Source organism: Colias croceus, chromosome 1 (assembly GCF_905220415.1).
Source record: "Colias croceus chromosome 1, ilColCroc2.1".
NCBI classification, from domain to species: Eukaryota; Metazoa; Arthropoda; class Insecta; order Lepidoptera; family Pieridae; genus Colias; species Colias croceus.
Window position 1 is genome coordinate 4437288 of NC_059537.1, and position 13747 is coordinate 4451034.

General features: G+C 33.0%; 3 protein-coding genes across 3 annotated transcripts; 1 reads left to right on the plus strand and 2 right to left on the minus strand.

Moving 5' to 3' along the window:
- Nucleotides 1-5412: 5412 nt before the first annotated feature.
- On the minus strand, nt 5413-6464 carry LOC123691212 (NADH dehydrogenase [ubiquinone] 1 alpha subcomplex assembly factor 2). The gene is made up of 3 exons (XM_045635509.1): nt 6311-6464; nt 6060-6210; nt 5413-5730 (listed from the first exon to the last, which is right to left on the minus strand). The coding sequence occupies exons 1-3, from the start codon at nt 6402-6404 to the stop codon at nt 5526-5528; spliced, it is 450 nt and encodes a 149-aa protein (XP_045491465.1). The 5' UTR covers nt 6405-6464; the 3' UTR covers nt 5413-5525.
- Nucleotides 6465-9935: 3471 nt separating this feature from the next.
- Nucleotides 9936-10856, plus strand: LOC123694070 (low molecular weight phosphotyrosine protein phosphatase-like). Its single transcript, XM_045639374.1, has 4 exons — nt 9936-10053; nt 10141-10328; nt 10423-10584; nt 10660-10856. The coding sequence occupies exons 1-4, from the start codon at nt 10014-10016 to the stop codon at nt 10750-10752; spliced, it is 483 nt and encodes a 160-aa protein (XP_045495330.1). The 5' UTR covers nt 9936-10013; the 3' UTR covers nt 10753-10856.
- On the minus strand, nt 10846-12635 carry LOC123694062. Its single transcript, XM_045639364.1, has 2 exons — nt 12344-12635; nt 10846-12240 (listed from the first exon to the last, which is right to left on the minus strand). Exons 1-2 carry the CDS (start codon nt 12414-12416, stop codon nt 11792-11794), a joined length of 522 nt encoding a protein of 173 aa, XP_045495320.1. The 5' UTR covers nt 12417-12635; the 3' UTR covers nt 10846-11791.
- Between the last annotated feature and the right edge of the window lie 1112 nt (nt 12636-13747).

A 13747-nucleotide genomic window follows, 5' to 3' on the forward strand; every position in this document is an offset into this window, starting at 1 on the left:
CTTACCTAATTTTGTCTGTGTTCCACCAAATATACTGAATGTGCACCAAAATATGTTCATTAAAATATGTCATAACGAGCATCTATTTAACAACTGTTGCAAATTTGTAAAAATAGTTATACACCTAATTTTATTTTAAAAACAAGCATTTATTTCTTTAGTTTTACTTCACATAATGCACTGCAAAATGTATTTGAATTAAACACCAATTAATGTCCAATGTAGCTTTATTAATAAAAAATGAACACAATTATAAAATGTAATACTTACTAAAAATGTTTTTTTTATACTAATCAGTACGAACCATAATAATTCAAAATGTTAAACAAAGTCTTTACTCCTACAACGTTCACATTATCAGTCCACTCAATCTCTGCAGTACTTCTTTAAATTATTGCACCAATAAAGCGCACTTTGCCTTTGTAGGACGCCCACGTTTTCGTTTTTGCCCGATGGCTATGTTTTTGGCTTCTACTGGAGGTGTTATGTATTTCAGCCTGATCGCAAGTCCAGTAACATGTTTACATTTATAATTTTTTTTAACTCGGGGTAGTTACATTCACCCTTTACCCAGTCACTATTTTGAGAAGGCAAGACAACTGTCCAGTGAGTAAAGGCAAATTTCTGGAATTCATCGAATGTCTCCCAACTTTGCCCGTTTGGAACATTATTGGTTGCTGAACCTTCGACTAGATAAGATTTTTGTATCGCTGTTGTTGATATGGTTTTCACTTTTTTGTTCAATTTTGCCCATTGGTATGCTGATGTCCAATCAGATAGTTCTATCAAAGGTGTGCTTGAAAACGAGTCCACTTTATAATTTTCGGACCACTGCTTGACCATGTCAAGAGTAACAGCACGAAACCGGGACAGTGGAATTCGTTCTCTAAGGGTGTGGCTATCTTTTACGCTCCTATTGAAAGCCTCGAGTGCATTATTCGTAGATGGAGATCCGTCCGAAGCGCCTAGGTACCGATTCGGGTTTTGTATTACTTATTCATTCTTCCTTGAAGTATGTAATAAAAGCATTTTGACTTTTATATTTGTTCAAAAAAGCTGCTCAAGCGGTGTTGAACACACCCGGTGCTGATGGTCCGGGAGCCAGAAGCAGATTTTATGACCAAGTTCCTCTCAAGCGGTAATTAGTAAAATGCATCAAAGTATAGTATTATGAAGCCTCGTGAACGTCAGCTGGAGCTCGGTTGGGGGGGTGAGCGGTTGTAGCCTCCCACGCACGTAAGAAAAAAAAGTATATTCATTCATTTCCTCTCAGCTAAAAATTTGTCAAATTGTAGCTAACCCAATATCTCAACGAAAAATAATAATCAGCTGGTTACAGCATGGTGTATTATGCGTCAGCTGGTGTCTCGAATATAATGAGATATTAACAAAATCATCGAGATACGTGGAATTCCATCAACATAAGTCCCCGTAAAAGATAAGTAATAACTTTATTAATTATATATTATACTATTATTTTTTTAATAAATAAAGTTAACTAATGTTTTTCGTGGGTTATTTCATATTTGTTACACTTTTAGGTAGTTATGTGAATTTGATGATATGATAGTTATTTTTAAATGCAGTTAATATTTGTAAAAACATGTTTACCGATGTGGCTGAATGTACGTAGTGTAATCATGTGCACAACTAACCACCTCCAAGTACCTTATTACTGTCTATATTATGCTAGCGTGTGTTGCTTGAATTTTTAAAAATAACGATAATAATTAAAGATACGTCATTTCATCTCAGATGAAAATTTGTGAGCTGATTGTTAATATACTGATGCGATAAATAAAAAAAACTCAGCTAGCAATAATTCGAGGAAAACCTAGTCAGTTGATGCATATAAATTGGCAATAGATGCTTCTGTCTAACTCCTATGTAATAACTTTCAAAGTATCAGCTGACGGTTTTTCCACCCAGATACAGCCAGCTGACCTATATATATATATCCACATATTACATATAAGCTATCATCAGGTAAATTTTAGTTTGAGAGGAAATCACGGAAAATAATTTTATTTTTTTCATGTTCGAGACACCAGCTGACGTATAAATACACCATGTTGTAACCAGCTGATTATTTTCTTTCGTTGAGATATTGGGTTAGCTACAATTTGACAAATTTTTAGCTGAGAGGAAATGAATGAATGTATTTTTTTTTCCTACGTGCGTGGGAGGCTACAACCGCTCACCCCCCCAACCGAGCGCCAGCTGACATTCACGAGGCTTTATTATACTATACTCTGATGCGTCTGACGAATTATCTCTTGAGAGGAAATAATTAACCAAATTTGCACCTGGCTCCCTAACCATGAAGGACAGAATGTAAAATGTCGATGCCTTGTAGAAGATCTTTCTGCAGTCGTTTGTCTACTAGTTTAACTACTTGTTTCTGAATATTCTTTTTAGCGTGAGCCCAGCACATTCTGACTGTAGTCTCAACTCCAAATACTTCCGTAAACGCATTTTGAATACTCTTGGCTGCATCACAAATTAAAACCTTCGGCTGCATTACATGCGAATACAGAGTGTAAGGCTGTTCAAATAACATTTTAAAATCTTCTTTGCGTTCTGAGCTAGAAATGGCCAAACAAAAAGGATAAAATTTTTTGGTTTTATCAGTAGTTCCCACCACTAACACGGGGAATCCTTGCCACACAATCTTATACGTACAGCGTCTAAGATTATATATGTATATATATGTAAGATTATATAAGTATATATATGTAAGAGTATATATATGTATGTATGTATATATATGTAAGAGTATATATATATGTAAGATTATATAAGTATATATATGTAAGAGTATATATATGTTGGTTGCCACTGTTGTCAATTTTAGTAAAGACTTTGTACTGACACCAAAACGAAAAACGGGAGACTCACACTCATATACGTAGTAGAAAATAACATACGGTTCATTTTCATCTTCAGGTATCGCAGAATGATCAATTAGCCATTTCTCCAGTTCCCCCAGACTGATAACAGAAGGTCCGTAAACTGCGCGGCGGCGATCGGACAAGTAGTTGTTCAGTTGCTTTATCGTAGGTACTGTGATACCCGGTGTCTGACTTAAACGGTGTAATATGGCCTTCGGTTTTAAATGCAATGAGAATAACTTGTTTATTTCTTCTTTTGTATCTTGACAAATACCATATTTTCTTTGACTACTAATACTCTCGTGATCATGATCAGCGTCTACGCGATAAATAATAACAGCATCAGAAGTGGCTTCAAAAAGTACCATAAAGTTGTGATGCACACTGAGGGCCACGAGCTTTGACTTGGTTACAGCGGTAGTATTTTTTTATACCTTCTTCTGTTCTGCAAGTCTTCCTCAATGACCATACTTTCTCATCATATACTGCTTTTTCTGCTTCTTGAACATTTTCGTATCTTGATACCAATACCCAGGTTTTACCTACACTCCTCTTCTTTTTAATAGATGGTTCTTCCGTTTCAGATTCACTTTCCGAACAATACACGGGAATATCATCTTGATTTTCTATATCAAGTCGTAATTGTTCTGGTTCCATACTAAAATACTTGATATATTCAACAACAACCAAAACCATTTTCAGTAAAATAAATATAAGTCTTAGAAGTAATGTTTTACGAAATGCATTAATTGTTCTTCAATTATAATTATTTCAGTAACATAAAATTTGTACAAAACCGTTTTAAATGGGTAAACGGTACTAGGATGCATACTAAATATTTTGTGTAACATTCAGGAATATTTGGTGCACGATCAGTATTTTTCGAGGAATAATAAAATAGTTATTGTTACAATAGAATATTTGCAGCGCACTACAATAAAAAAGTGTTACATTTTGGTGTTAATTTGGAATTTGTTTGATGTAACATATTTGTTGGCCGAGTACTTTAATAATTATAGTAAAACAATTAAACGGGTTTAAGATCAATATTTTAGAAATGCATACATAGATGTACCTTTAGATTTTTGGTGAACACAAAAATATTATCCTTTATTTTAATACTGAAGTTAAATGTGAAAAATAAATGCCAGAGGGCGCCAACAAGTAAATAGTACCTAAATTGTGTGTGCTCCGTGATGCAAAATATTTATACATAAATAGACTGAACTAATAATAGGTGCACATATTATCAACAAATCTGTACAATTATTACTGTATCATTAATTTCGCGGGCGCAGCCGCAGGCGAAAATCGTCCATTCCGTTGAAGTCATTTTACGAATAGTTCAAAATTGAAATATGTAGATTGAAATAGTATTGTTCGTAAATGGAATGAAGTCGTTGTAGACGATAAAAAATTAATTTAAAAAACCGGCTAAGTGTGAGTCGCACTCACGCACCGAGGCCTACGAATAAACCTATTTTTTATTTTATTGTAGGTAAATTGTTACTGTGGTTGTAACTTTAAATTTATGCTTCCTTTAGCCGTGCTTTAAGACGTTGCTTTTTACCGTATTTCAGGACTGTGTTTACGGGAAGTACCCTTTAGGTTTTGATTTCCTAGCGAATGTCGTACTTGCGAAAGTTTAAACGTAAACATAGTTTCGGAGTTGACTTTTTTTTCAATTTTTCACCTATTGCTGAGTATGATGAGATTTTTATGTATGGTGAGGTGAATTATTGCGGTAGATACTTGATTTTTTTTGTATGCTAACTAGGATTATATAAGTACTTAAAGTATTCACCCGGAATACTTTAAGAAGAAAGGAGAAGTAAATTCGCATATGTTGACAAGATACCAAAACAAATTACATTTCGCAACGTGTAGAATCAACAAAGCTAAAAACAGTGTAATATTTATGGCTATTAAAATATGTAATAAAATGCCGGACAATTTCAAGGAACTACCAGTAAATCTTTTCAAAAATAAACTGACGAACTGGTTATAATGTTAAATCAATTTTATGACATTGAAGAATTTATGACTTTGAAGCACAGTTGACAGATATATAATGGATATATACAAGATATATACGTATATTGTGTTTGAAGTGAGAAGATTGTGTGATAAGTGTGTGATAATCGTGTAAATCGTAGTGCGTTCGTGTAATTTTGAAAATTGAATTGTGTGTATATTTAGAGGTAAATAATAATTGGACTAATCAACTTTCTGTTTAATATTTGCACACCCAATCAATGGGTAGAATGTATTAGCCACATAATATTGTAATTTAAACATCTTTAATTTGTACTAAATTCTTGCAAATAAATATAATTTGAATTTTAATTTTAGCCTAAACCTTACGCTTAATTCAGATGTGAGTGAAACAATGTGTAGATACCGATTTGAAAATACAAGATGTTTTGTTCAATTATTATTATTGCAGTTTTTTTTATTTGGTTGTCATGGTTTGGTTATTGTTGTTAGGCTTGTAATAACCCAGAGGATTAAAACAACTATAGTTCATACTTCAAAGTACATTTATTTAATATCTAAAATAATTTATTTAAGTAGATAATATTATAATCTATTAGTTGTAGTAGTACTAATTCTACTTTTTGCATATCACAGAGCCTAGTATTTATTCCTGTGTTCATCCATTATATCCCCAACATGATAGTCTTTGTACTTAGGATATGATTCGGGCCCTTTATCAGCGGGAGCGGGCAATGAACCACCCTCAGCCAGTCTGTTTTGTTCAATTTTTGCTGCATTAACCTTTTTCATTTGGGCTATGGCAACATTCCTTGCTATTTCTTCTTCTGTGGGTGGTTCCTTCCTGAAAAGTACAAATGATATCATTTTCTATACCATAATTTTTCAATGCTTTTACCTGTTCAATTGTTATGTTTTGTTTTGAAAATGAACACGTTTATTTGTATAAAATTTATTTGTTCTTAATTCTTATTATACTTCCTAAAACGCAGATTTTGTAGTTGGCAAGAAGGATTACTAACTCTTCATAATTATAGAATACAGTCACATTGTATCAAGAAACTCCAATGTTATCAATGACAATTGCTTAAATACATAATATATACAGTAACTTTCTCTATCTTCCCTAAAAATAAACCTATAATAGTTTGTTCTACCAAGTCCTTAACTAACCTCCTCATTCGCAGCCATGCTTCCCATTCTGCTGGTATTGGATCTTGAAAATCTAAGCCTTTCGGCGGATCATACCATCTGGCTGGATTTCTTTTCCCCCTACTTGGATCCGCTGGTATTTCGAAGTACTCATTTCCAATGTAATCTTTTCCTATAAACACAAAAATTATCTATAGTATAAATATAAACAATTCTGAAAACAAAATCATTATTATCGAAAGTTATTTCAGTAAATAATAAAATATATGCACCTATTTTATTTCCCCGTACTTGCCGCGGTTTAAATGAATTGATAAAATTCCGAAAAACAATTCGCCAAACATATCTATATTCTCCTCCAGACATCAGAAAAATGAGTAATTTTAGAATATTTTTAAATTTACCTATTAATTAATACGCAAATTCCAATTTCCAATCACTTTTGGAAATTTGGATTCAAATTTTTTACGTCAATGTCAATGTCAACTAGTACAATTTTTTTTTTTGAAACAATGAGCGAAGACTTTTTGCCAGTGTCAATAAAATACATGGTTCTTAGCTATTTTTTTCGTGTATCCCGGGTATTATGTAGCTTCTACACACTATAGACCAGCGCACAGAACAGTAAAAACTAAAGTTTGTTTTTACCACTTTTTACTGTTCTGTGGGCCAGCACCGCCGCGCGCCGCGCCGCGGCCAGCGCGTTGGCGCTGGCCCACAGAACAGTAAAAATAATTTTGATTAATAAATTTGTTTTCTCGTTACTCATAATATTATACGCCATTTCGTTAGGTTAGGTGTTAATTCGCCGCAAGAAGAAAATGTACTCTCTTGACCACGCGGCCAATGTGTGGATGGTGCGCCAAGGTGGTGCGTCACTGACTCCACGTAGCAAGCTCGCAGTCGCAAGCGCGCTGGCTTGGCGCTGGCCAACGTTCAAATATCGACCAACAATGCGCCAACAACCGTTCTAGACATCGGACCAGTGGCTTGGACAGAGCACTTGCCAAGAGATGCAAAACCAAAAACAACTCGACCAGGAAAAAATACAGCTTATCACACTGTCCTACGTTTAATATACATATAAAGTAGCCTACTCACGATTCAATTTCAGTAACAATCTGTTGACACAATCTGCAGTGAGCTGACAGATTGTGTCGTGAATAGTATAGTTGAGGGCACGTTGGGGGCGTAACCCAACATGTTGCGTATTGGATCGGCGCGGAAGCAACCAGAACAACAAGCAACCAGTCTCAGCAGATTGTGTGCGTGTTGAAACGTGAGTATTGTGATTGCTCCAATCTCGGCTCAATCGCGCTGCGCAGTAATCGCAAAATGGCGGTTTTGAGATAAACGCGGGAAAGACATTTTTACATATTTGAGGAAGATGTTTATATTTTATAGTCGTTTATACTTTATAGCCCTTGAAATCTATCAATAAAATTGGAAAAAATACAAGCTTTACAAAGATAATTATCTTATATTTCATAAATTAGTATATCCATTAATAATGCGTATTATTGCGTTGAGGTTTAGCATCAGGCCAGGCATCAACGTGACGTGCACACGTTGTGGCAAGCAATCGCGGAATGAAATTGTGTCATCAGATTGAGGGTTGGATTTAAATTATACTAACATCTTTTAACAAATTTTATTTTATTTATTATAATATTGTTATTTGATTTATTAAAAAATTATAAATTATGTATATTAATTAATATTTATCTAGAAATGTAAGATGATTGAATTAGATTACACCAAATAAATTAATTTTTAAAGCACGAATATTCTCTGTCAAATCATACCGATATATCGATATATCGATATTTTTTAATAAAAATATCAATATCGATATTGATATTTTTTTAAATATCGATGTATCGATATATCGATATTTTTTTCCACTTTCGACATCCCTAGATTCGCGACTGCAACAAATTGTTTCAGCAGATTGTTGGTTGTGTTGAACCGTGAGTAGGGCCTTTAACTAAATCAGAACCTTAGATTACAAAATAAAGTACAGATGGAGCATGACAACCGCCCGTCGCCCTTGTCAAAGAAAATACGAAATCAAAAACAAATACGTCGCTGCACCAGTGCTAAAGCGCATATAGTGTCATGAAATATGTCAAAATGGGTTTGCAATTTTAGTAAAAAAATGCTGTCTTGTGATTATAAAACGCTGTAAAATTTGTTCCCGAAAACAAAAAAAAAGATGAAACATCGTTTCACAGGTTTTCTGTAGATTATTTGGCTGATTTATTTCTATAAACGAATAATAATTTTACAGATATGAAGGAATACAAAACTTCAACGTATGTTGCCAGTATTTTGAAAATAAATTTGCCATTTTTATTGGTAAAACGGTAAAATGGTTAAAAGATCTTCAGGGATGCTGTTGGATTTTTCGATCGTGAATGTGATTATTTGTATAGTCCACTAAAGGTTCATGATCATTATTAGATTATTTTAATAAGCATAATACATTATTTTGTTACTTTTATAAAGCTTAAAAACGTCATAGTCGTTTTCGCTAGCGATTTAATTTATGTGAACTCCATGATGGATATGATGAAAATAAAATGTCCCGTATACTCGACTAAAAACTACCGCTATTCGTATTCATATATTATGAAAAATAAAAAATAATATAATTATTATAGTTAATATTGAAACTTTTGTAATTTATTTAATAAAAAATTGAATACAATTATTTTGTCCATATATAACTTTAGTAGGCAGGTACTTTATGTAATAAAAGAATTTAAATAAAAATTAAAACTTGACTTCTCATTTATGTATATAGCCTACGTCACTACCGCCACTAACATAATAATTCAGATCATTGCAATGAAACCTCACAACTCAAAATCGGTCCAACGGTTTATACTGCAGGGCGTGTCAAAGAAATATTATACATACATACATATATGTATATTGTACATACTTATACATACATACAACGTATTTGCCGTGTGTTTTCATTGTATTTAATTATAGTTTAGCTTATTTATGTTGGTATATTATGTACAATAAAGAATAAATAAATAAATAAATAAACTCGAAAAACATAACCCTCTTTTTTCCGTAGTCGGGGAAAAATTTGGGAAATTTTTCAATATCTGGCAACATTACACGCACACAGAAGCACCGTGTATGTACAGTGCAGAGGCGAAATGACAGCACACATAGCTTTATTGAAAATGACGATAAATTATTCGGTTTAGTTCGGCAACGCTCCATCTGTCTTTTATTTTGTAATCTAAGATCAGAACATTATGAATGTTTTAGAACACGCGGATGCAGAAATTATCTACGAAATAATTGAGATCATTATTTTTACATGAAATTATTAAATCTCGTGATATCAATTAATTTAAAAGCAATTACCACAGGCAATTACGGTCTGTGTTCACGGTTTTGCCATTTGTCTGTGGGATAAATTATAATCTAAGGGCGGCCGTACACGGACCGCTCGAGCAGTTAACGGCTGAGCGACGTACACGGACGGCTCGAGCGGTCGGCGTCAACTGCTCGAGCCGTCGGTTGTTGACCGCTCGAGCCGTTGATTTTTTTGACTAGTCAAGTCATTGATTTTCAGGGGTATAGGGAGCCGTCGACGGCTCTAGCGCAGTCAACGGCTCGAGCAGTCAGTGTATGCCTCACGACCGCTCGCGAGCCGTCAACGGCACAGTGGAATTTCGTCATGCAGTTGACGGCTTGAAGCGGTCGCGACGGCTCGAGCCGTCACGTGTACGGCGGTGCATGAATGCCTATAGTTCACCGCGCGGTCGCGGCTTCAAGCGGTCGGTCTCAACTGCTTGAAGTGGTCCTTGTACGGCCGCCCTAAGGTCAAAGTCGAAATGAGTTGAGTTGAAATTTCCAGTTGTCATTTTTGATGAGTGAATGAGTGATAGGTAATATTTTTGTTGTTTCTGTTAAACCTGTGCTGATACACTACTTTATTTTTTAAATATGGCTGGTGAAAAGAAAAAAGCCCTCTTTATTTGTTTGGGTATACCTACCTTTATTATTTATATACATAAATTTGTTCATCATTTATCTGCACGGGATAGTTAAACTATGTACTTACTATTTACAGGAAACATTTGCCGGTCGCCCATTGCAGAAGGAGTATTTCAAAAAACTGTAAATGATTTAAACAAAGGGGACGAATGGGAAATCGACAGCGCAGCGATAGGCGGCTGGCATGTAGGCAATCCACCAGACTGGCGAGCGTTGGATACTATGAAGAATCATGATGTTCCCTATAATAATTGTGCCAGACAGGTTTGCAAAGCAATTTCCCTCGAATAATTTGTACGTAGTCTCTTGCCACATTAAATTATTAATTATTAATATTAGGTACCTACTATGATTTCAGATAGTCAAAGAAGACTTTAACCACTATGACTATATTTTTGGTATGGATGATGAAAATATGAGATCACTGAATTCAAAGGCACCAAAAGGATCTAAGGCTAAACTCTTACTCTTTGGAACATTTGACCCAGAAGGAGAGAGAATTATAAGGGATCCTTATTATGTATGTATTTCTTAAAGATTAAACTTTAAATTTTTATTTTATTGTAAAGTAATAACTTGTAATATTATTTTACAGGATAGTGACGCAAAAGGGTTTGAAAAATGTTATCAGCAATCTGTTAGATGTTCAAAAGGGTTCTTGGAGCAATTAGAGAAAGGAAAAATATAAACTTAGTCAAGAATTTCCACATGATGGCATTAATATTACATAATATGAGGGGAATATATAGATAAGTTACAATATTACATTAAAATATATAAATTGTTGATAAATTCTGTTTTATTTAACTTTTTTATTACAATTAAAACTATTAATAAAATTATAACACACTATTATAGTTACACAGTTGGACAAGGTACCATTGTCCCATAATTTATGGCGTCTTACATAAAAAAAAACTTAATTATAAAATAGATTTGGATATTTTATGCTTGTGATAGAAATATATTCATTTAGATTTTTTTACATAATATAATACTTGTGTCAAATCAAACACAAGAGAATAATAATACACTCAATTTTAATAAAACAGAAAATAAGAAAGACTGGCCTAAATAAGGAGGGCTAACGTGGGGGGAAGTGTGGTTGTAAACATGTTATAATTTTTCAAGTATGAAATTTAGAGCCAATATTGTAAGACAAAGTTAATGTTTTGACAACAGTAACTGTAGTAAATATAAATTTATTGTATGACTATTTTTAAGACTACTTTAGAGAATTGTATTTTTGATAGGAACACAAAACTGAAGAGAGATAGTTTCAGTTTCCCATCAATCGTTGATTTTAATAGTTTAGTTGCTTTTGAATTTGTTGAATGCAAACATACCAGAAGAATTATAAGGAAGAATTTATATTTTAATGAATTATTTAGTATAGATCCTTAAAATTATCAAAAATTAATATTGTGCTGTAATTTTACTTGTTTAATTTTCGAGGAATAAGTCACAACTGAACATATAAAATTTTTGTTGCACTTAATTTATATTAAACATCTTCTGATAAGGAAATTTAGAAAATTGGTATAGTAACAGTTCCTGTGCTATTACGAAATCTCTCAGGTTGCAAACTATCTTTGTGCAAAATCGGTTCAGTAGTTTAGTTGTGAAGAAGAAAAAGGCAGAGAGAGAAACTATCAGACAACAGTAAAGCTATTTCAAACACATTAATATTCTGTCTGCCATTATAATAATTATCTATTAAATTTAACTTACACTTTTATAACAATTTTATACTTTTTCTTTGAGGTGACAACAGCATCATTTTTCTTTGTAATGTTAACAAAGTAGTTTATATCACTGGGAAAAGTACTTACAAGACAACTTTTAAACCTTCCCTGATACTTTGATTGAATGTTTTTACGCACAAGGAAGTCTACAAACCAAAAAATTAAAGCATCAGGAACAGATCCTGCTATGTACTTTACACAAAGTAAATCTTGCTTGCTCAAATATCCTTTAGTTATGTATTTCTTTTCCAAATCCTTTTCCAATGTATCGTCTGTTTCGTTCTGACATTCATTCAGTGACTCAGTTTGCTTGTTAGCTGTATTTGAGAAATGGGCTTGCATTTCGGGATTATCTATCCATCTGAATACGATTGGATTAAACCTTTCGTCATTTACGTAAGCTGGGATTTCAGGGTTCTCATTATATGAATCTGCAAAGGCAATATCTTATTAGACAATTAATACAAAATTATGAAGATAGTGCGTACATACTTTAACTTTTATCCGTAAAAACTTATAATCCAAGTCACCCACGCGGTAGTTCGTCGTCACTTTCAAGTAAATTTTCTATTTCTTGCAACTCGGCAGCTTGTTTCTTGCTTTTCATTGTAAGAAACTTTTAGGTTTCAATCAAAGAGTAGTATTAAATACTGGTTTCAATGAAAATGGTTACAGTTACAGAATACAGTGACAACACAACAGTAGAGAGTAGTATATTCCTTGCACAACAGTAACAAATTTTTAATTATTTATTGATTTATATTTTATGAGTAAATCCCCGTTTACAATACAAATAAACCACAGAGATAACAAAGTAGAATTCGCATTTCGCCACGACAAAAGTCTCACAACAAAATGTAGTAGGTACCACAGAGTAGTAGGGAAGTGTCAAGTGAATAAATAATCGATTATTACTATAATCGATTATTTTTTTCCATTTTCGTTTTTTTATAATCGATTTTATTAATGGTAAAAATCGATTTTTAATAAATCGATTATAAGAATTACACAATTTAAATCGATTTTTGTAAATAGTGCTTTATGTGCGATAGCGGATGGATGACACTAAAGTTGACAGACTAAAAATATTCATGATATTTGATGGCAATTAAATTATTATAAAAAAAAATGTGTGCGTGTACCAGTGTACACACGTAAGAAGTGAAACTTCTTTATGACCTAATTTTTCAAAAAATAATTTACTATATGCAACTTTATAGAAATACATCGAATCACGCGTGTTAGGGATAAGAAAAAGATCGCGCGTAACGGAAAAATGTCATACGTAACGAAAAAATGTTACACTACATTTTTTCCAACCCCGATAAAGAAGTTTCACTTCAAAAAATTAATTCAAAAATTTCACATGTGAAAATTAATAAAAATTACAAATGAAAATTTTTAGAAGCATTTTTTTACTGTAATTAATTTGTGATAAATTTTAAAATTTACACCTGACAGCTAATTTCAGTATTATGAAATAATTGGTAAGTAAGTTTACTGAACAAGTCGATAAAAAAATCAGCGCCATCTGTACTCCATGTATTTGTATATCTATATTCACAAATATATAGGTATATATATAAATGCATGGAGTGTTCTGGTCATGTCCGGTACATGGTCCGGTATTGGGGCTTTTACCTTACATCGAATAGGTTTTTTTGCATAAAAAGTCGAGGTGAAAACAAAAATCGATTTTTTTTTTAAATCGATTTTTCACAAATCGATTTATTTCTAAACAAAAAAAATCGATTATTGAGTAATCGATTTTTCTGAATCGAGGTCACATCCCTACAGAGTAGGTAGTAGGTACAAAATCTGACATATGGGCCATATTTAAGGCCATATTTTGTCACGGCGTATATCGTATATTCTTCGTATATTACACATCTGCATTTTGTGTTAATCCGTGTTTTCCAATTACAGATCATAATAGAG